The sequence below is a fragment of the Castor canadensis genome, chromosome 3 (assembly GCF_047511655.1).
Source record: "Castor canadensis chromosome 3, mCasCan1.hap1v2, whole genome shotgun sequence".
Lineage (NCBI taxonomy): Eukaryota > Metazoa > Chordata > Mammalia > Rodentia > Castoridae > Castor > Castor canadensis.
In genome coordinates this window covers 142,712,526-142,735,287 of record NC_133388.1, presented here as the reverse complement: position 1 = coordinate 142,735,287, position 22,762 = coordinate 142,712,526, and the positions used below count along the sequence as shown (strand labels likewise).

At 39.4% G+C, this 22,762-nt stretch overlaps 1 protein-coding gene across 1 annotated transcript in view; it reads left to right on the top strand.

The window, feature by feature from the left end:
• Mrps28 (mitochondrial ribosomal protein S28) overlaps positions 1 to 2,421 on the top strand; it is a 106,823-nt gene extending 104,402 nt beyond the window's left edge. The window contains exon 3 of the mRNA XM_020176263.2: positions 2,151 to 2,421. Coding sequence (XP_020031852.1) covers positions 2,151 to 2,319 — 169 coding nt within the window. The 3' untranslated portion in view covers positions 2,320 to 2,421. The remainder of the gene's footprint in view (positions 1 to 2,150) is intronic.
• Positions 2,422 to 22,762: the final 20,341 nt, after the last annotated feature.

Below are 22,762 nucleotides of genomic sequence, written 5' to 3'. Positions count from 1 at the left end.
GGAGGGGGTGGAGTGGGTGGTAAGGGAGGGGATGGGGGCAGGGGGGAGAAATGACCCAAGCCTTGTATGCACATATGAATAATAAAAAAATTAAAAATTAAAAAATAATATGCATTGTGGCCTGGCTAACTTGAGTAATTAACTATGTATTATCTCATATACTTATCATTTTTTGTGGTGAGAACACATTAGGTCTATTTTCAAGCATATAAAACACTGGTATTCCTATAGTCATGGTGATGTACAGCTGATCTCCTGAACTTACTCATCCTGTTTAACTGAATTTTTTTGTCCTTTGAACAACATCTTCCCAAAACCCCACACTCACCCAAGTAACCACCATTACTTGCTACTTCTGTGAGTGCAACTCTTTCAGATTCTATGTATAAGTAAGATTATGTAGTGTTTGTCTTTCTGTGCTTGGCTTATTTCACTTATCACATCCTCCAGTGTCATCCAGCTGGCATTATACTTTAATGACAGTTCAGTCAACCCCAATATAGTATGTACTTTGCACTTGGGCTTTTACCCATGTTGCTTCTATAAATTTTTACTTTACTTTAAAGGAAGATTTTAATTTTAAGAGGAAAAATGTATCAGAAAACTTGCTTCCCCTTGATACTCTCTGACTTTAAAAACTAGCAAAAACACTATGTCTTTCTTATTATCTCCTATGTTTTTTCAACAAAATCAGAGAAGAAGAGGGCAGAACAGGTTCTGCCCAGAAGTGGGGGCATGTAGGGGGGTGGGAAGAGAGGAGAGGTGGCCCAAACAATGAATACACATGTAAGTAAATGTAAAAATGATAAAATTAAAAAAAACGAGTGACATTAAAAAAAAATGAAGGGCTGGGCATGATGGCACATACCTGTAATCCTAGGTACTGAGGAGATCAGGAGGATTACAATTTGAGACCAGCTCCAACAAAAAGCTAGCCAGACCCATAACCAATAAGCCAGGTGTGATAGTACATGTCTGTAATCCCAGTTACATGGGAGGCATAAGTAGGAGGATCATGGTCCAGACTGGCCTGCTCAAAAATATAAGACCCTATCTGAAAAATAACTAAAGCAAAAAGGCTGGGGGCATGGCTCAAGTGGTAGAGTGCCTGCCTAGTTAGCACACAATGCCCTGAGTTCAAACCCCATTACCACCAAAAAAAAAAAAGGCAGTTTTAAGAACTGACTTGTTTGAATTTTAGTTTTGAGTACATTTTTATTGTGGTTATAAAAATCTTTAAAGGCAACTTTAAGATGAAAATTATCGCAGACTGATGGAACTTGAGGACATCATGGTAAACAAAGTAAGCCAGGCACAGAAAGACAAGCACCTCATGCTTTTGGTCACCTGTAAAAACAAACCAGCAAAAAAACAGGTGACTTGAAAGTAGAAGAGGGACTGGGAAGGAGCCAGGGGGAAGGAGGAGGGGGAGGACAGACATCGGCAGAAGAAGGGTGGGCAGACAATCTATGCATACTGTATCTCAGTGACTCCCATTACTTTATATAATTAATATGTGTTAATAATTATAACAAATGAATTAGTAGAAAAATGAATAATATTTGTGTATGTATTAGATAAAAAATTTAAAATAAGTTTATAAATTTTCCATATACTTACAAATGTCATGTACTGGTTCTATCATTTACAGAAAGAATCTTCCCACCATGATTGTGGGTGGTTAGTTTTCCTTGTAATTCTGTGCTTTTAACAATACATTGTGTTTACCTTTAATATATCTACAGAAATGTGTAATTCTATGATTTTGTACATGATAGAAAATATCTGTGTTAACCAGTGCACATTGTAGTCAAGAAATGAACACTGTCAACACCCATCAACCATTCCTCAGTGGTTCCTCTCAGTCTAGAATTTCTGACACTATAATATAAGCTCTCTATAAATTCAAGCTTTTGTAAATAGCTTTCTGAGATAAACTTAATGGTTATTAGTAAATTTTAAAAAATGAAGAAAGCTCTATGATAGAGCAAATTACTTTTAAGTCGAATGCAAGTATTTCTCGGCTCACAGTGTTAACTTGTTTTAACTTGAGCCAATACAAAATAAAATTAGAATTTGGACTTCATTTTAAAATCTTTGTTCATATTATGATATACAGACTGAATAGAATTTTTTTTCTTACTACTTAGGAAATACCAGAAAGGCACCAAGGTCCGGCTGCGGCTCTTAGATCTTGAGCTCACATCTAGGTTCCTGGGAGCAACCACAGATACAACTATACTGGAGGCTGATGCGGTCCTCTTAGGACTCCAGGAGAACAGAGACTCAAAGTCAAAAAAGGAGCATCCTGAGAAGTAAATGAACTTGCATATTGTTGAACTCAGATAATCATCAGGAATGTAATTAGAAAATTGTGAATAAATGATTGAAAGAAGGTGTAATAAATGAAAACTGATTATAGCTCTTACTTGTTAGAATTTTCTTTAGCTGCCTCTCCCCCGCCCTTTTTCTATCACTTTTTTTTCTTTGATTGAAATAGTGTAAACTGTACTGAGAAATTCTGTCATTCAGTGACTATAGTTTGAGTGATGTGTGTGCATAGCACTAGTCTAACCAGCAGTAAACAGATTAGAAAAAATAACTTGCCTTGTGGTGCTTAACAATCACCCAGAGAGTGGACAATAAATAAGTAAATGAAATGTAGAGTGTGTCAGACAATGACACATGCTAAGAAGAAAAATAAAGCAAAAGAAAAGGCAGGGAAAAAGTTACAAAGTATCTGAGTGACAGATTGAATTTTAGATGTGGTGTCAGTTTTATGCCTCCAGAGGAAGTCACTTTGGAATAATATCTGAAAGAGAGGAAGAAGCTAACCACAGGAGTTCCTGGGAAATAATTCCAGCAGAGGCAGTGGCTAGCGTAAATGGTCTGAGACAGGCCAGTGTCTCTCAAGTTCAAGGAGCAGGGAGAAGCCATTGTAGCTGAGTGTAAGAGGAGTAGGACACAACTCAGAGGTGAGGGAGGAGGCCACATGGGTCCTCTAGCATTTGTTTACTCTGATTGAGATGGAGGGATACTGGAGGATTCTGAGCAGAGGGAGGATAAAATCTGACTGACATTTTAGCAGGATCCCTTGAGCAGGCTGGCTGAGTAGACTGAAGATGAGCAAGAGCAGCTGCATTGAGACCTGTAAGGATAGTCACATAATCCAGGCGAGAGAAGAGAGCCATTTGGACCAGGGTAATACCAGTGAGGGTGGAGAGAAGTGGTTGAAATCTGGATCTTCTTTGAAGGTGGAACAAATGGGGATTTCCTGAATACTAGATACATAGTACGAGAGAGGAAATGAGAGAGAGGTGACACCAGGGGTTTTGGTCTGTGCAACTGATAAAAGGAAGAGCAGATTTGAGAGGAATATCCAGAACTCAGCTTTGGACATTTTGAAATGCTGTAAGTTAGACATGTAAGTGGAGATATTCCGATGGCAGTTGGTATATGGGCCTGGAGTTCATTGGAGAGGCCCAGATGAAAGATAAAGATAAAGACTTGCAAATCATAGACATTTTATCATGTGCTACAAATTATGTTGGTGAAGAATTGAGACAGGGTTCAACTTGTTTTTTGTCTTAGTTTTTTGTTTTGTTTTTTTTCTCATTGCATCAAGTGAAATCACTAGGTACCTAACTGGCTAGTGTAAGGTCCAAGAAAGTTTCCAGGAGACTTTCATACGTCTGGCATTTTGTCAGGGAAGCTGGAAGATGGAGTTCAGCTGGGACTTCATGTCAGTTAAAGCGCATCATGTCTCTCTAGTGCAGTAGTCTTAGAGCAGTTAGAATGCATTCCTCCAATAGTGTCAGGGAAGCAATGGCCTTTTCTGATCTAATCTGGGACTTCACATAGCTTTACTTCCACCCAGCTGGTTGTAAACAAATTGAAAGGCCAGCCCATAATCAAGGAGAGGGAAATAATACTCCACCTACTAATGGAGGTGTTGCATTGTCACAGTGTCAAAAGCCAGATGAGATGACAGATATTATGGGCATCTTAGGAAAATAACCTGCCATACCACTCCTTCCCAAGATCACAAACCGAAATTTCAAGTCTTTTACTCACCATCATTTCTGCTCCCTTAATTTTTGTGGACCCCATTGAACTCTTTTTCAACATTCTTTGAAACTTCAATCCATGGCCCCCAGTTTTTTCCTCATTATCTCATTCATGTTCTCACTGCCCTGCTTACCCAGCTTACCCAGAAGCATCATTACTTTTACCCCCTTGCAAATAAATACCCATAAATCCTGTCTCCTCATCCCTTCCATTTCTTACCTGGGAAAACTAGCCCCATTTAAATCTACCTATTTCATGCCTGTACCTGAACAGCACAATACTACAGGCAAAAAGTCTCACAACCATACTGATTGCTTTTATTTTAAATCTGGAATTCTAAGATACAGTGTCAGATCAATATACACATCTAATACCACTTTAAAATCTCACTAAAATCACAAGAGAGGGAGATGGATGGATGAATACCCATGCTGACAAAAATCTCAAGTATTAGAAAACAGGAAAAGAGACAGCAGCAACAAAATTTTGCAATCTGGAAAGTAAATGGATGAATAGAAATTGATTTAGCAGAACAGAGATAGACACAGTCTGAGCTAGCAGTGAGGAAAGCTGAAAACCAACCTGGCTCTACAGTATCCTCAGAATGTTCTAGATCTGGGAGTGAAATGGGGGTGCGGGAGGTCCAAAGTAAACAGGATTGGGTAAAAGCTGAGAAATAAGATCATAGTCTCCTTCCCTCACTCTACTCCAATAGCTGGGCTGCTCCCTCCCCCTTCACCTGAAGTGACTGGTTCTCTCTGACCCTAACATAAGTTTAGCAGTTTAGTATTTGGACTCTAGATGTTTGCTATCTGCCTTCCTCTGTTGAAAGAATGAGGAGGTAAAAGAAAAGCAAATGCATATACACAAATGCACTAACCCAGCTGTTTCACTGCTCTGTAGACTGGAAACCATGTGGAACATACATTAAGTAACGGTCCTGATTATGGAGGAGTGGTGATGAGGAAATATGCCCTCCGGTATTTCAGATCCTGCAACAAGGTCCTATAGCCCTATTTTCAAAAGTTCACTACCAGAAAATTCTTTCCCATCTCTTAGGACAACAGTCTAAAGGCCAGTTTGTAATCTAAACTCTTTCCCAGGTGTGCTGGGTTGAATAGTGTCCCCCCAAAATCATGTCCAAATGGAGCTTGTGATTATGAACCTATCTGGAATAGGGACTTTCCAGTGTAGTCAAGTTTAAGGTGAGGTCATGCTGGATTGAGGTGGGTCCTAAAGGCAGTATCCTCACTCAGTGAGGTCAATTTGGACACAGAGACACAGACACACAGAGAATGCCAAGAGAAAAACTCTGCCATCAATGAAATTCCATCTCTTTGAATTGTAGTTATGCTGCCACAAACCAAGGAGTGCCGGAGAGTGCAAATAACCACCAGAAGGTAGGAGAGGGGCAGGGAACAGATTCTACCTCCTAGTCCCCAAGAAGGATTCAACATGCTGACACCTTGATTTCAGACTCCTGGCCCTTGAACTGTGAGAGAATAGATTTTTGTTATTCTAAGCCACCCAATTTATGGTAATATGTTAGGGCATTTGCCAGGCTCAGATAAGAGACAGGGTGGTTACTCAGGGATTGATTTCCAAATATCACCCAGCACTTTGGCTCCATGACTCCCATTTGCGGATTCTATTGTATCTCTGTTTCCTATGCTTCTTTTGTGGTTCACTTCTTTATTTTGGTACAGCATGTCCTACATTTGCAACCTCGATGAAAACATCCATGGGAACCTAGAAAAATTAGTGTCTCAAGCCCCAATCATCTAATTCAAGTCAGCTAGATGGAGATATCCTAAAGAGCCAAATTTCAGGGAACAATCTTCGTTTCTTTAATATTTTTTAAGTAAGGCAACTAATTAAGTCAATATTTTTTTGGAAGTCAATTCATCATGCCAAACAAAATCTGTCTCACAATGTTTTTATGTCAGCTCAGGCCTTCCAGGAAGCAGCACTAAGACATAATAGAGCACACAATCCTGCAGGGAATTAGTATGTGAAAGTAGCAATGGTTCTGGAATTGGCAGTCTGCAGCAAAGAAATTGTTATAGGATGTGAGAAAAGTAATGACTGTTATATAGTAGTAAAACATTTGGTAAAACTGTCACCTGAGATAACTTGGAAGACAAAAAATGTACCTACATAACAGAGATTTGGGCAAGAAGTTTTGAGGCAGACTGCTGAAAGCATAAACTGTGTTTAATAAGGTATTACAAGAAATATACAAACTCAGGGAAGAGTCAGTGGGCATTAAAATATGGTTAAAGCAGAAGTAGAACCCACAATGCTGGGCCTTGGAATAAAGATCAAATCTAGAATGGAGCCAGAACACCTGGGTTAAGGTTTCTGGGGCCTGGTGTGGTTGAACACACCTGTTATCTCAGCTATGTGGGAGGTGGGGAATTGTGGTTCAAGGCCAGCCAGGGCAAAAAAGTTACCAAGACTCCTATCTCAAAAAACAAGTCACGCGTGGTGGTATGTGCCTGGAACCCCAGCTATGTGGGAGGCAGAGGTAGGAGAATCATAAGTCCGAGGCCCACCTCAGGCAGACATATGAGACCCTATCTGAAAAATAAACTGTAAACAAAAAGAGCTTGGGGTATGGGTGTGTGGCTGAAGTGGTGCAATGTTTGTGTAGCAACTTCAAGACTGTGAGTTCAAACACACACACAGTGTAAAATTTCTGAAAGGACCAAGATTTGTCCAGCTAGTAGATTCTTCTAGATGGACAAAGAATTCCCAGAAATCTTATGAACAAAGTCCTACTGAAGCCTGACTCTGCCCAAATTAGAGGTAATTAGTCCAGACAGATAAAGGCTTATCTCAAAAAGAACTATGGATGTGCCTTTTGGCAGTGTTGGAGATCAAACCCAGGGAATTGTGTGCTCTACCACTGATCTACATCCCCAGCTGGCTGTGCCTTTGGGCATATGAAGTTTATTTAAGTAAAGAAAATAGAAAGTCTACATTTTTGAGAGGTATACATTGATTTTAAAAAATGCTTCTGTTCTAAATTAAAAGGGATTGAGATGGTTCAAGATGCAAAAAAACCTCACAGGTCTCAACTTTATACAGGCAAGAAGGGGTCTAGAAAACATTGTTTACTCTCCCTCAGGAGGCTGAGGCAGGAAAATTGTGAGTTGAAGGCTGGCCTGAGCTACGTAGCGAGACCTTGTCTCCTTTTTTTGTTTATCTGACAAGGCCATATTCTCAATGTTTTCTTCACAAGGCAACACAGGGTATAATGAAAAGGAAGAGTCCTCTGAGAAAACAGAGCCAAGAACAATGGAGGAAAATAAATTTGAGAGCTATTTCTATTAAGTAGAAGGAACTGTTGTTTTGTGTTCAAACTCGGTAGAGGGACCCAGCTAGTTAATAAGCATTCCGTCAGCACTTATCTAATGGAACTGTAGAACTGATGGGAGCCAGTGATTGTTTTGTACTTCCTATTCTTCGCCTTTCCAAATAGCAGTATGTATTGCAATTATCTGTCCCTGTTCTACTATTGTATGTTAGATGTACTATACTAATTATCTACTATTAGTTATCTTCGCTAAGTAACAAATTGTTCCCAAGGTTTATCAGTTAAAAAGACATATTTATTATCTTACTGTTCTGATTTGGTCTTTATCCAAATTGTCATCTAGGGATGGAGTCTCATCTGAAGGTTTGACTAGGGAAAGATCCACTCCTACACTCACCTTTGTAGTTGGCAGGACTTGGTTCCTCATCCCTTGCTTGGTATTTGCTGGAAGTTACCCTTAGTTCCTTGCCATGTCTTCCTCAGCATGGCAGCTTGCTGAGAGAAACAGAGAGAGAGACGGCGAGAGAGAAAGTCACTGTCTTATGTTTGCCTAATCACAGAAATGACTCCCCTCAATGTTGCCATATTCTTTTGGTCAAAGTAAATTATTCAAGGAGAAAGGATAACACAAAGCCACCAATACTATTGGGGACCATTGGGATAGCCATTTTAGGAGCTGCCTACCACGGGTATGTAGGAGGCAGATGATTTTCTATGCAGTATATAGATCTTTGGGTCTGGACCTGATGTAGATCACAAGATCCTGGACTCTTGGCTGGTGCCATGATTGGATGAGGTCTTAGGCAGGTGGCTCACAGGATGGAAGTGAGTGAGTTTTACATGTGGGAGGATGTGAATAGTGGTGACCAAGAGGAAAAACTGTAACCAATGGGACTATCCATCCCAATTCTCACTCCCCTGTAGTAGTACCCTAGCTGTAATCTCACAGTAGGTACAGTATAGTACCCTTACCATTGTGGGACTTGTTATTTCTGTAGTTGATGTAAGCTAACAATATAAATAAGTTTGGGAAAGATTTAGATGAATCTGTGAATGGTAAGTCCAGATTTGAGTATTAAAGGAAACCAGGGAAATACCAGTTTGAAATACATCCCAAAGCTTGAGTCCAACATTAATGGAGTACTGTGAAACTTTCAAACCACAGGCTGGTTAGACCATTGGGTGACCCAGTATTGCATTTCTTATATTCATATCCTTTGGTCTTTTAAAAATAAATGCACATTTTAGTATAAATTCCTAAGGGGCACATGTAGTTTATTTGAAAACACTGTAACTTTTTTTTCCATGTTTCTTTCAAACTAATAAAGAACTCAGAAACACTCTGACCCAAAGGAAGTAAGAAAAGGAAAACTCTGAAAGAATGTGTCTTTTTTAAAGTTCTTAAGCCTGTACTCTGCACATGGGAGTTGGAAAACAGGATTTTGAGCATAGGATGTTAGTCTCCAGGTAAGAAGTTATATGAAGCCTGAAGTCATCCTATGAACAGATGAAATCTTTAGAAACCAAAAAGTGGCTCAGATTACTACCATTTGCTTCACAAAATTGCCTGCTTAAAGAAAACAATCCAACTGTTTTACCATACTCTATAAGTCTCAAATCATTATGGTTTGGGAAAAATGCTCATGCGACTATGATAGCAATAATTAGTTCAAATGAATGAATAAAAGAAAGCAAGATACTATGTTTTTTTCCAGGCACCATTTAAATGTAGAATCTTTCATTTTAGATGCAGTAAATACCACAGAAGCCAGTAGATAAAGATGATGTCCCAGATTCCAAAACCATACAAAAAAAGGGTGGGAATTTCACTCAGGCATTCAGTGGGGACAAGGGTTGTGGGGAAATGCTGCAAGCTCTATTGGTTGGAAATAATAGTATGTGTGTATTATGTTGCCTTATGACTATCTTTTAGATATATTTAGCGATACCCAATATTCTAGTAAATTTCCAAAACCAGGTCACAAAATGGATGCCAATTTAAGGTAACTCCATGCCTATAATTTTGTTAAAAATATTTCTGCTCCATTAGTCATTTCAGTCTTTGTTAGCATCTTTCCTTTTCCCACCTCACCCTGTGGTATAGGTGCTACCAAAATTTGAAATGGTAAATGGACCAGAAAAGGTCCTGGAAAATCTACCAAGTGTATGGTATCATGAGCCTTCACATAATCTTACTTAAATGTTACTTGACAGGTATGCAGCAAGAACGAGAAAAACCAGAGAAGACATTTTGCAAAGAGCGAAAAGGAAAGTGACTATAAAGTTGGATCCAGTAATTAAACCCTTACTCATGTGAGGTGAAGTAACTTTACCATGGTTATCTCTTAAATAATTCCCTAGGGCTACTAGGGAGGCAGGAAGTTGCCAGTCAAGGATGCTGACTGTGTAGACAGGTGACCACTTGAAATCTGTGTGCAATGTTCAAGAACATTCGACAGAGCTCCTATGGTTGTTAGAGAGAGACAGACTCAGAACCCACCTGCAGCTTGGACTGGCCTGCTCAGCCCTGTGAGGCCCCAGGGTGAGTTTTAACTCTGTCCCTTCACTCTTGCTCCAGTACAGAGCCCATCTTCTGCTTTCACCAGGGCACCCCTCAAACAATGCCCACAGTATACGTAGACAGCTTCAAGCCAAGGCCCAGGAAAGTGAGGCCCACCTATGGAAGGAGCTGTCAGGTTTATTTCCTATTCCAGTACCATCTTCCATCATATGAAAGATACTGCAACCAACAGCAGAAGGCCCTTCCCTAGAATCTGGACTTTACATGCTTATGGGACAAAACACTATCATTTGCACATTGATTGTAGAGGGGGAGGGGGTCATTTTCTCACATACTCTCAACCCCATGACCTCATCAGCAGGATGAGGTGCCTTTACCTATCACCACAGGATCTCTGTGCAGCCAGGTTATCACAGGTCCCTCATGCTGTGTTACTGCTGTCAACCTCATCGCTACCGCGGTTTCCCCACCTATGTAAGCTACACAAAATGCTTCCACAGTGTAGGTTACATTTAGTGTTTTCAAATAGTTGTGGAAATAGCTGAAAATATAATTTGCTTTTTGACTCATTTTTAATGACATATTAACATTCAATAGTTATTAGGAAAAATTTAGAAGAGCATTTTATTGACCAAGAATTCTGTAAGCCCCTGATTAATTAATTAGTGTGATTTCAGTCCCTAGGGAACATGTAAAATGTGTACACAACCAAATTTTGCCTATAAAACTCTAAAATGCATTATTCAGTCTCCTGGTCCCAAAACATTTCCTGCTTTTTAAAATAGAGAATACTAAACAGGATTTAAAGTCTTCCTTGATGACTCAGGGCCACGATTATGGAAAACAATTTCATAATGATGTGATTTCCCAGTGATTATTAAAGCGAGTAGAGCTGCTGGCTCCTACCAGTGCCCAGACTATTGTGGTGTTTGAAATTTTCACTGGTTACCTCTAACCCTGCTTGCTATCAGCTGAGCCCTTACTCTTCTATTAAGTACCTGCTGTTTTTCCTAATCCACATGCAAGCCTATCAGAAGGAGCTTTTTTACATCTGTACTAAATGACACTTAGTAACTGTCCTTCAGTTCTTCTGTTTGATTTAAATATTTTTCCATCTCTTTTCTCTGCTGTCAGCTGTCACTTTGGTGTCAATATGCTTTTCTGTTTCTAATTTATTAGCTTGTTTTATAGTAGTCTGGAAGGATCTGAAGGCAATTTTGTAGACTTGTAGAGCTATTCATGAATTTTTGGATTTCTTATTTCCAGGACCACAGCCTGTGTTTCAGATGTTAAAAAGTTGTAAATTTACTTTCAATGATAGACTGTCTTTAGAAAAGATTTTAGAAAAGAAGATTAAGAAAATGACTATTTAAAAATCAACTTTGAGAATGATCTGACATAATCTCCTAGACCTTAGGAAACTAAATAAGTAAAAGAGTAGATAGATAGATAAATTAATAGTTTACTTCTGCTTTGAAGCCAATTTGTGCTTTGTAGACCAGTTTCCTAGGGAATTATTTTAAACTTTCGTAATGAATTATAGAGGTCTCGAAGATAGGGACCATATTTAGTTGTTTTTGTATCTTCTTTTGTGCCAGCACAGGGTAAATGCGTAGAGAGTACTCATCAACATTTGTGAGTATAATTTAGTTGACTCAGTGGTCATCATACTTTCTCTGTCAACAGAGAAAGATGAAATACTCTTGACACTCTGATCCCAGAGGCAGGAAATGAACATTTTTAGCAATGAGGTAGGTAAAATAATCTCCTGAATAACCTCATTTCACTCCTCTCTTCCACAGCCCCTGCCACCTCAACTTCTTGTATCTTCCCCCCCCCTTACCATGCTTTCTGAGTGTCTCACCATATTTTGTTTTAGAGGCACATTTTATTTTGAGTAGAAATTTAAAGATTAGGCTACATGAACAGATTTTGTGTGTCCAGATTTTAAATATTGATCTGAATCTGGTTCATATTTCCTGGCAATGTTCTAGCAAAAAGCTGGTAGCTGGGCCTGTGTCTCCACATTTTGAAGCCTACAGGGCAAGGACTGAGGAAGTGACCATGTGAGTGACTGTAAAGGGTGACTCATTATTTTATGTTAACCGTGGTCTTTTATTTCTCTCTTGGCACAAACAGAGCACTTACTATATTCATTGTAACCAAGGAAGAATTCCTTGAGTCCAGGGCTGTGGGGAGTTTGTGGGGACTAAAGAGCGGAGGGTACAAAATCCCACTCTCTTTTTGAGCACTCTGGTCCTTTCATGAATGCATGCAGGTCTTGCACATTTTGAATGCCTATTGCTTTCCTGCTTCTGAGCATTTTCCCTTCCATCACTCATGCATATTTACTGTTTACCCAAGTGTTGACAGTCAGCTCAAAGGTTTCCTTAAAAGTGACGGAAAGATAGTTATATTGAGGCTAAGCATTCGACTGTTTTGTCCCACAAAAAGTGCACAAGAGGTGCCTCTTAATCAAATTTGTCCTCACAAAAGAGATAATCTCTGCTCCTTGGTTTGAGAGCCACTCCTATGCCCCCACTGCCATAAATGACAGCTTGTTAAACTTTTCTCCATGTATAAACAAACTGTGTCACTCAAGAGTGAGTGTCGTACTGTCCACATAGTAAAACTTTCATTACTTCTATCTGCTACATCTACAGATAAACTGTGACATAACAGGTGAAATGTTTCTACTATTTGCCTAAAGATGAAAACACAAGCAGCTAGGAAAGAAGTCCAGCTAAACTCAGACTTCTAACATGGGCAGCCTTCTTACAAATACCTTGAGGAGAACACTCCAGGGATGGATTCAATTATTTACCTATTGGGAATCCAGAACAGACACATAGAATTGCTCTAAGCTGTGTCCACTTCAAATGGTAGTTAAACAGCAAAAAGAATAAAACATTTTAAATGATCATACACTTTACTGGCACTTATACAAGCTGTATACTGGATCCTACTCGTTCTTCTCTGCTCAGGCTCAGCTGTAGGAGTTCCCAGAAAGTACATAGAGTGGGCTACAGCCCACCTTGTTTTTGTACACTTAAAAATGACTTTAACTATAAGGTCATAAATTCTGAACAAGTATTTTGGTCCCAACAGGTTAGTTTTTTTTCAATGAAATAGCATTCAAATGTATTTTTGTCCCTGGCAGAAACAGCACCTCCTCTCTGGATCTAAACCTGCTGCCTTTGTTATAGTGGCCTAGCAAGTATAAAAGTATACAATTCTCTACTTCTGATATTTTCAGTTCTTTATGATGGATTACCTCTGGGGCAGATAATTTATCAGTAACCTTTCAAAAACTTTTATCTAAATGGCACTGAGAAGTATTATCAATTTTTTAAAAGTTATTTTCTCATCATATTTTGAGTATATTTATAATTACATCAAAAATCAGGAAAACATATAGAAGCATAGTATTTTTCCTTCTTAAAGTGAGTATCTATTAAATGATGAGTAAATAATTGAAAATATGATTTTATCCTTCATATAGTGTACCTTTAGATTAATGTTATATAGTAATTTAAAATACTATTTATTTAGAACTAATATTCTAATTCCAGTAGAAAATTAAACAGCTTTTATAGTTACTACCTAGAATTAAGTTTCTGCTGAGTCAGTTTTATTTTTCTACTAGAAATTCTTCTATCTGGTTCCTTTACAGCCAGGTAATCTAGATGTATAAGCACCCAAATATTCCAGAAACCTCATCTCTACCTGACCTGTGATTACTAAAACTGCTCAGCCCCACAGTCCACAGTATGTCACCTCCGTGTGGAAGTGCAGCTTCCAGCTGACCCCTCACTCCCCTTCTCTCTTAACCCACTTCCTGCCTTTATGTCTCTCAAGTCCAGACAGTGTGGATTAAGGAGACTTCCGGCTATGTAGGAGTCATTCATGGGTGTTCCCATTACACTAGGTACTTAGAAGAAAGAAGTAGAATAAGCAGCAAATGGTAATATATTTTCCAAGCAGGCATTATATTTTAAAGTTTGTTTTTGTTTGCTTTTTTTGAGACAGGGTCTTTCTATGTAACCCAGGCCAGCCTCAAACTTTTTATCCTCCTGCCTCAGCCTCCAGAGTGCTGGGATTGTAAGCATATGCCACCATACAACTTACTAGATTTCTTTCTAGTTTTCCTCATCTTTCCATTAGAATTTGGATGTGTTTTAATATTCCAAAAATGGCTTATCTTGAATTCTTGTTTTCAGCCAGAACTTAGAAGGGGAATGGCGCCTTTTGGAAAAATCAAGTAACTGTGTTATATTCCAACAAACAGAACTTTTACTTGGGAGCATAGTATCACCATGGTTAAATGGACCCCAGACGCCTGCTTGGCCACCAGTGTAAATAGATATTTCCATATTCAAGAACATTATACAAGAAAGCATTCAGAGCTTCTCACCTCTAACTATGGATGAGCAGTATTTTTATCCTGTTTCAAGGTAACTAAAAGAGACTGGAACCTAGCCTGTCAGCCCTGGACACACTCTCTTGATTGGCTGGACGTCTGGAAGTTTGCCCAGACTGCTCTGTGGAGGCTGTCATCTCTGGACACATCTGGCTCCTGGGGGCTTGCAACAGAAATAGCAAAAAAAAAAAGTAACAACTAGAAAAGGGTATACATTTTAATTAGCAGAATCCAGTATGGGCACCATCTCTGATTGCCTCTAAATTCTGTAGAACCTTAAACTAAGAGCACTTTTACTTTCCTTCAAAGACAGCATAGGCATAACACTCCACTTTGCATTCTTCTCTTCACAAATGCACCCAAAACAGCCCCTGGCCCCACCAGGCTTAGTTCAGTGAGGAAACAAATATTATGCACAAATGTATGTGTATATTTGATAAATTCCACAAAGGAAAGATTCTGTTTGCATGAGAATGTAACTGAATCTCCTAGTCTATTTTCTGTTGCTATGACAAGAAATGTTTGTTTGTTTTTCACCTTTTTACTTTAAAGTCATTTTTAATTGACACATAAGACATAAAGATTGGGAAAATTAATGGGGCTATTCCTCAGAAAAGTTTTCTGCTTAGGAGTTAAGCAAAGCAAATACACTTGGCACTGTGGCTCATGCCTGTAATCCTAGCTACTCTAGAAGCAGAGATCAGGAGGATCGTGGTTCGAAGTAGCCTGGGCCAATAGTTCATGAGATTCTATCTAAAAAAAAAAGAAAAGACAAGACCAATGGCAAACCAATGCTTAATTTTTCTGGAAGCTAAATACCCGAAATAAGTTTCAATGCAACACACTTCAAGAACTCTTTAAACATCATTCTAATCTCAATCATTTCTGGTACACAGTGTTCTGAATGAGATATCCCCTAAAACAAATCTGGCAGATTTTCTCTCTTCATATTTGGCCATTCTGACCTGTAAATCCAAAATTCTTTTTTGATACTGAGTAGGAGTTAAGCAGAGTAGCTGGCTTGCAAAATATTCCACAACAATTGTACTGGTAGGACACTGGATTAGTTATTTTTGCATTGTTGTGTTAAAATACCTGATATAAACAACTTATAGGAGGAAAGGTTTATTTTGACTCAGTTTCACAGGTGTCAAGGACTGGGTAATTTTTAAAGAAAGATTTATGGTTCTGGAGGCAACAACATTCAAGATTAGGTGGCCACCTCTAGGAAGGGTCTCATGCTGCATGATACCATGGCAAATGGTTTCACATAGTGGGAGTGTCCAAAAGTGGCCAGTGGGCTTGTATGGAAGAGACATTGGGGTAAGCCATCTTTATAGCAACCCACTCTTACAGCAAACAACCTAGTCCTGTGAGTGCAAGAACTCACTGGCTTCCAAGATAGGTCATTTAGCTATTCACAAGGGCTCTGCCCCATGACCAAAATGGCTCTCAGCACTTGCTGCATTGAGGAATTAAGTCTTAATGTGAGTTTTGGTGTGGATAAGCCATATTCAAGCCATAGCATTGGGTTACTTGGTTTGGATTCGAGAAGTCAGAAAATGCCTCTGCAAGTGAGGAGTGGGGTAGGGAGGGGGGTGGCATGTAGACAGAGGACTAGTTATCTGTAAAGACCCAAAGGATGTGAGAACTTGGCCAGCTGAAGGAACCGGAAAGACAAAAAAAAGCCCAGTGTGCATGGCATGTCAGGATCATCGTGTAGCTAAACATTTCTTCAGAAGATCAACAATAATGGTTTTATACAAGTTTGAAATGTTGAAAACACGTCAAGGTAATAAAATATTTTTTAAATTTGACAATCAATTACCACTCTATTTGGATTAATCTAAAAATACCTTTGTGGTCTGTATGCATTGGAGGCTCTCTAATGGAAAGCCCAATAGCAGTGAGAGAAATCACACAGGTTTCTCTTTTCACCTGAGGAATGCAGAACTTACCAGTGACTGGTTGTATGATGACTTAAGAACTCTGATTCTTTTGGCCTTTTCCCCCAGTACTGCATGGTGTCTGCTTTGGCTCCAACTCCAGTCACTATCTTGTCTTTCTAGGTAGGGCCAAAACACAAAAATTAGGTAAGGAAAGCAGAACCCCAGAACTCACCCGGACACTTCACGTAAACTACTGGCCAGAACGGTTTCATATGGCCATTCCATGTTGTTTTAGGCTGGATGCCAAATTTCCTGTTTGTAAGGGAGAAAAAAAGAGTGGATGTTGGATAGGTAGTTAATTGTCTTTGAGACCAAGAGTTTTTGTTTTTAACTTACTCTGTGACTCGAAATACATATATTATTTGTGGGGGGGCAGTACTGGGGTTTGAACTCAGGGTCTTGTGCTTGCTAGGCAGGCACTCTACCATTTGAGCTATACTCCCAAACCATTTTTGCTTCAGTATTTTTTTGGATAGGGTCTTGCCTCAGACTGCCTTCATACTGTAATTCTCCTACTTGTGCTTCCCACATAATTGGGACCAAGGTGTGTACCACCACACCCAATTTGTTGATTGAGTTCTCACTAATTTTTTTTTTTAACCTAGGTAAGCCTAGAGCCAGGATCCTCCCAATCTCTACCTCCTGAGTAGCTGGGATTACAGGTATGGGTATAAATGCTTTTTTTTTTTTTTTTCTATACCCACCCAAATGACATGTATTTCAAAAATTCTGACTTTGGTGCTGTGTTCACCGATCTCTATGACCCTGACAGCCTGAAGGCATCTGCTGAAATGTTAAACAAACTCAAACCAAAATGAATCTTGTCTTTATGATAAAGCAGAAGAGTTTCCTTTAGGGTTGTGTCCTGTCCTGTTTCATAAAACTGGAACCTCTGATCTGTTCTGTTTCCATGTTAAAAGCAGGCAGTCATGTATCAGCTTCTGTAGCCTATGTGCTGTAGGTTAGGGGTGAAAGAAAAACAAGAAATAAACTTTCTAATTTATTGACTTTATTGACTTAATCAATCCAAGATGTGTTCTATTTTCAGATGATCTATTGTACTTATAATTGCAAAATTCTAGATCAGCTTTGCACTTTTGTATTTTCTGAAATCTTTGTTTAATTGAACATCCTCCTGGGTTCAACTTGAAGAACCAAGGAAATGACTGTGTACAAGTGATGGGAGGCATGGGGGAGCATAGCTCAAATAGGCATCTGGACTACCATGGCTTACATCCTTCTGACCTCATGTGTTATTTCAGCCATGTTGGTGTGCACAGTTCTGTGTGGATTTTGGTACATTTTGTGCTGACAGTGCTCCCGAAATACATATTCACACATGGTAGCAAGCCTACATGTTGTCCCCTAATTATCTCCATTTCCTAGCATTCTCATTCTTGTTGGAGTACCTTCCCACAGTGTCTTAGGATGGGTTGGGTGTGTATGTGACCAGTTGCATAAATACTATTGTCTAGGTCATAAAAGACATTTTGATTTCTGCCTTGCTCTCACTCTAGGATCATTTTTTTTCTGGGAGAAGCTAGCTTCTAAAAGTGCAGTAAGGACACTCAGGCAGCCCTATGGAAAAGACCGTGTGATAATAAATAAGTCCTACTACCCAGCCAATGGAGAACAGAGGTCATGTGCCATCAGCTGTGTGTGTGTGCCATCTTGGAAGCAGATATTCAAGCCCCTCATTCAAGCCACTGGATGACAACAGTCTGGACAACACCTTGACTGCAATATGGTGAATGACCCTGAGCCAATGTCTCAGCTACAACTACATTCCTGGCCCACAGAAACTATGACATCATAGTTGTTTGTGATTTTAAGCCATGTACTTTTGGAGTGATTTATTCTACGTCACAGATAACAAATCATACATTTTTGCTTTCTGCCCTGGAGCACCACTAATACTGAGTGGGGTTAGGTTGCCCAAAGCATTTGCATAGATCAGGCAGTTAACACTATTGAAGATGCCTTTTGATGGATGGAAAGGGGCTGATGGATACAAGAACCTGCTTCCTGTCTTTTAGTAGGACGATTTGGAAGGCATTAAGCAGGCTTCTCAGCTGATCCCAGCAGAATCAAGTCCCTGTTTCTCACAGAAGTTGTCTGCCTTTTGCTATCTTACCTTTCTGATTTCTCTCCTCCTCCCTATGATCACCTCCCTAATAATCTACCTGCCAGTGAGCCCTGCTACCACACTCTTCCTTCAGGAAAGCCCTGCTAACCCAGTAAGACTGTAAATAAATGCTGCACACTTGCAGAAGAGTGTACAAGAGCAGTGACTGCACATATATGGAAGAGAAAAAATATGGAGGCAACCCTGGTTTCTAACAATGAGCTCCTGTTGTTGATAATCCAGACTTTTGAGCACTGGAAAACTCACTCACTCCTGAGAAAAGACATCATCTACTCATGATGGCTCTGCCCAGGTGACTCAATACTGCCACTACCACCTCCCAACACTGCCACATTGAAAAATTCTCAGCCTGAGTTTTGGTGAGGAGACACCAAACACACAGCACTGGGTGACTTGGTTAGATCAGAGAAGTCTGTGGAAGCCTCTACAAGGAGCTGTCAGGTAAACTGGGGTGGCTGCCTCTGCTTCTTTTTCCAAATGACAATGTGAAGATTTCTACTTACTGGAGGAGAGCAACAGCCCTTAGCATGGCTTAAATGGATTTTACAAATAAGTTTATTTTATTGGAGGACATCTTTTAGCAGTATAATGATAAATTCTTTTTTTCTTTTTCTTCTCTTATAAAGAAAATGAGTGTGTTTTAATGGCGTTAGCTTTGAAAGATTCCTAATTAGGCATTTATATGTCAAGGGCCCTTGTAAGTCCTTCCTCTTTGCATTAATAAACAATAAAATAGTTCTGAGGGGGACAAAAAGGGTAAACTGCATATACATATTGCATTCCTCATCCTCAAAAAGAAAAAAAAAAAAAAAAACTTGTTCTCAATAGGCCTGATTGCCAAGTCCAGACACAGATAAGAACTTCCTGAGGGCTTTTGCTGCCACAGTGAGAGTGCTTCCTCCTACCAGCCTGCTCTGTGGTCTGCTAAAATAGTGAGAGCTCATTGGAAAAGTATTGTCCTAAAGATAATTCAAGTTTCTTTCACTTGTGGGGGTACCTTTCTTGGTCTCTTCCTGCAAACAATGATTTTGTGTAAGATATGTGTTGAGGAGACAAGTTGTTTTGATTTCATACCACCCAAAGCTAGACAAAGGCATGTCTTTTAACACGTGTTGTGGTTCATTTGTCTCCTTTTGATGAAAGTGATTGTCATCATGTACAAGATTATCTTAACTAAGAGTTTTCTTGCACTACCTTTATTGTATTAACCATCTGAAGTTTGAAGGGATACTTCAAAGTCAGGCGACATGAGAAATTAAGGAAACTAATAGTTGGGTTTCCTTTGGCTATGACACCATTCTTTACCTGCCTGAGAGATGCTCAACAGAGATGGGCAGAGAGCCTCAAATCGAGGCCTATATAGCATCTGTTTACTTTTAGTAGCTTCCAATCCACCTTATGTGTTCAAGTTCAAAGCTGTGTAAAGACTAAAGCTATTCTAGCCTCAGACAAAAACTTTACTCTAAATCTGGAATTCAACATGTAGATTACAGAATGAGAGAAAATCAAGTGGGAAGGGGACACAAATGAGGCACACAATAGCACAATGGACACTGGAAGTGCAGGACTTGAAAACAAGTAGAAGGTTACAGGTCGTTCATTCAAAAGTTAGTGTAGCTGTGAAGTGCCCAGCACTGCGCTGAACCTACAATCATGTGGAAGCCACAGACCAGTTCCTCAAGGAGCTCAGCCCAATGAGAAATATGATTTTGTTAATGTCCATTTTGAAACTTTTCCAGTGGGAGATTTGTAGACAAGATCCCTTGATAAAGACAGAGACTGATGCAATCTTGACAGTGACCATGATTCCTATTCCAACCTTGTCTTGCCCTCTAAAATAATTGTGTAAGATAATTGAAAACTTTTGGGACATGACTGACAAATGTTAACTCTCCACTAAGCTAAGTACACAGAATGGCTCAAGTTTCCCATTCCAACTCAGTGAGTTTCTCTTAAGAGAAAGAAGCATACTTTCTTAGGACTTGCCCTCTTCTCCATGTCATTCCTCCTTCATTATGACCTCCACCTTTCCTTGTTCCATCGAGGGTAAGAGGAGAGAGGGCTGCCCTGGAGCCTGTGTGTGAACTGAGCCCCATTGAGAACTGATCCTTTTGAGCAAAGTATCAAAGCAGCCCAGCTGTGGATTAAAGAAACAGAAGGCTCTGCAGCTTTGGTTTAAGAGTCAGGTCATAGAGGCCTTTGAAGAACTTTGGTTTTTGGAGGAAAAAAGAGGAAGCAAGTTCCAAATACACATACATAATATATATATATATATATATATATATATATATATATATATATATATATAAAGCAAGGTGACAGATTCTTTAACAAATATAATGGAGTATATTTATCTTAATGGGTGTTGTCTCATTTCCTGTGAGTTACCATGGTAGACAAAATACTTTTTTCAGCTCTGTTGCTATTGCTTAAAGCAATTTGCATTTGGAATTGCCTTCAAAGTTGGTAGAGTGCTCATTTGAATATCCACAGTAAAAGACATTTTTATCCTTTGAGAAATGATTTAATTTTTTGGTTGGAGTCAAAAGCCATTTAAAGCCAAACATGATGAGAAAAGTTTAGTGACTAACCTGAATAAGTCTTGTGACTGTAAAGAGGCTCATATGGGTACATGAGTTTAAACTGATTCTAAGGAAATTTCAATAAAAGCAATCAGATAGGTTTTTTGGTAACAAGTTCTATTAGTTTGCTGGGCTGCCACACAAAAATACCACAGACAAGCAGCTTAAACACTGAAATCTATCTTCTCACAGTTTTGGGGGTACAGAGTCCACAATTAAGGGTTGAAAGGTTTCATTTCTCCTGAGGCTTCTTGGCTTGCAGGTGGCCCCCTTCCTGCTGTGTCCCCCTAGTCTTTCCTCTGTGTGTCCCTGTGTTTCTTTGTGTGTCCAAATTTCCTCTTCTCATAAGGACACCAGCCAGATTGGATTAGGGTCTCACTTTGACATAATCACCCCTTAACAGACACAATCTCCAAGTGCAGTCACATTCTGAGCTACTATGGGTTGAGAATGCAACATGAGAATTTGGAGGGAACACAATCAGTCCATGGTGCAGGTTTTCATTAAGTAACTGTGTAGCTTCCCAAGTGCACACTGTTCTGAGGGATGGAATCATTTTCACATGCAAACAAATACTGGTGTGTTCATTAAAAAGTAATTACTTCCATCAGTATGAATGGATAGACAAAATGTGATATATGCATACAGTGGAATAAGCTTTAGCTTTTAAAAGAAATGAAGTTCTGATACATGCTCCTGCATGGATGTTCCTTGAAGACACAATGCCAAGTGAAAGGACAACTGTCGTATGATTTTACTTATATAAGGGGCCTAGAATAGTCAAATGCATACAGAAAGGAAGTATAATGGTGATTCCCAGGGGCTGTGGGGAGTTATTTAATAGGCACAGTTTGTATATGGGAAGATGAGAAATTCCTGGTGATAGTGATGATGGCTACATAGCAATGGGCATGTATTTCATGTCACTGAATTGTACACTTAACAATGGTTGAACTAGTAAAGTTTGATTTTGTATATATTTAACCATAATTTTAAAATTCAAAATTATTGCTTTTTATTAATCAAAAAATATAAGCTGAACATGGTGGGAGGCTGTAACCAGCACTTGGTAGGCTGAGGCAGGAGGAGCATAAGTTCAAGGCCAACCTGGGCGAATAGCAAGACACTTTCTTGAAATAAAACAAGAGAAATAGAGCCTAAGTAAATGTGGTGTGATACGGCCACTTATTGAAGCAAAAGATAAATGTGTAAACCTACAGTATAGAGAGCCCAGGAAACCAGGGAAATTGAATAGTAAAAATTTAGATGCAGTGTACTAATTATTTCTGACAGCAGTGGTACAGCAACAGCATTTCAGGAGCCTCTCAGGTCAGGAATGCTGTGATGGGCTACACTAGCCTTCCCTACCAAGAGAGGGCCTGGGTTCAGCAGCTAAAGTGGCTGCCCCTGCCCAGGACTGAATCAAATTAAACCATAAAGCAAATTAAGTCTGGTTCCCAATTCCCTTCCGATACTCCTTCTCCATCTGCTGAAATCTTACTTCCCCTTCCCACTGTGCACCAAGAGCCTTCAGTACTGAAGTTTGAAGCCCTAATCCTCTTGTCATCAATTCTCCATCCCGACATCAGGTCTGCCGTTCCCATGGTCATGCACAAACAACCACAATTATCCCTGCCTTCACCTCTTGCTCCATCTATCAAACCTTCCCATGATGTAGTAACAGGTTTTCAGAGGGGCTATGGATCATGAAAAGACACACTACCTACTATAAAACATGGTGATTTGTAAAAGAATAA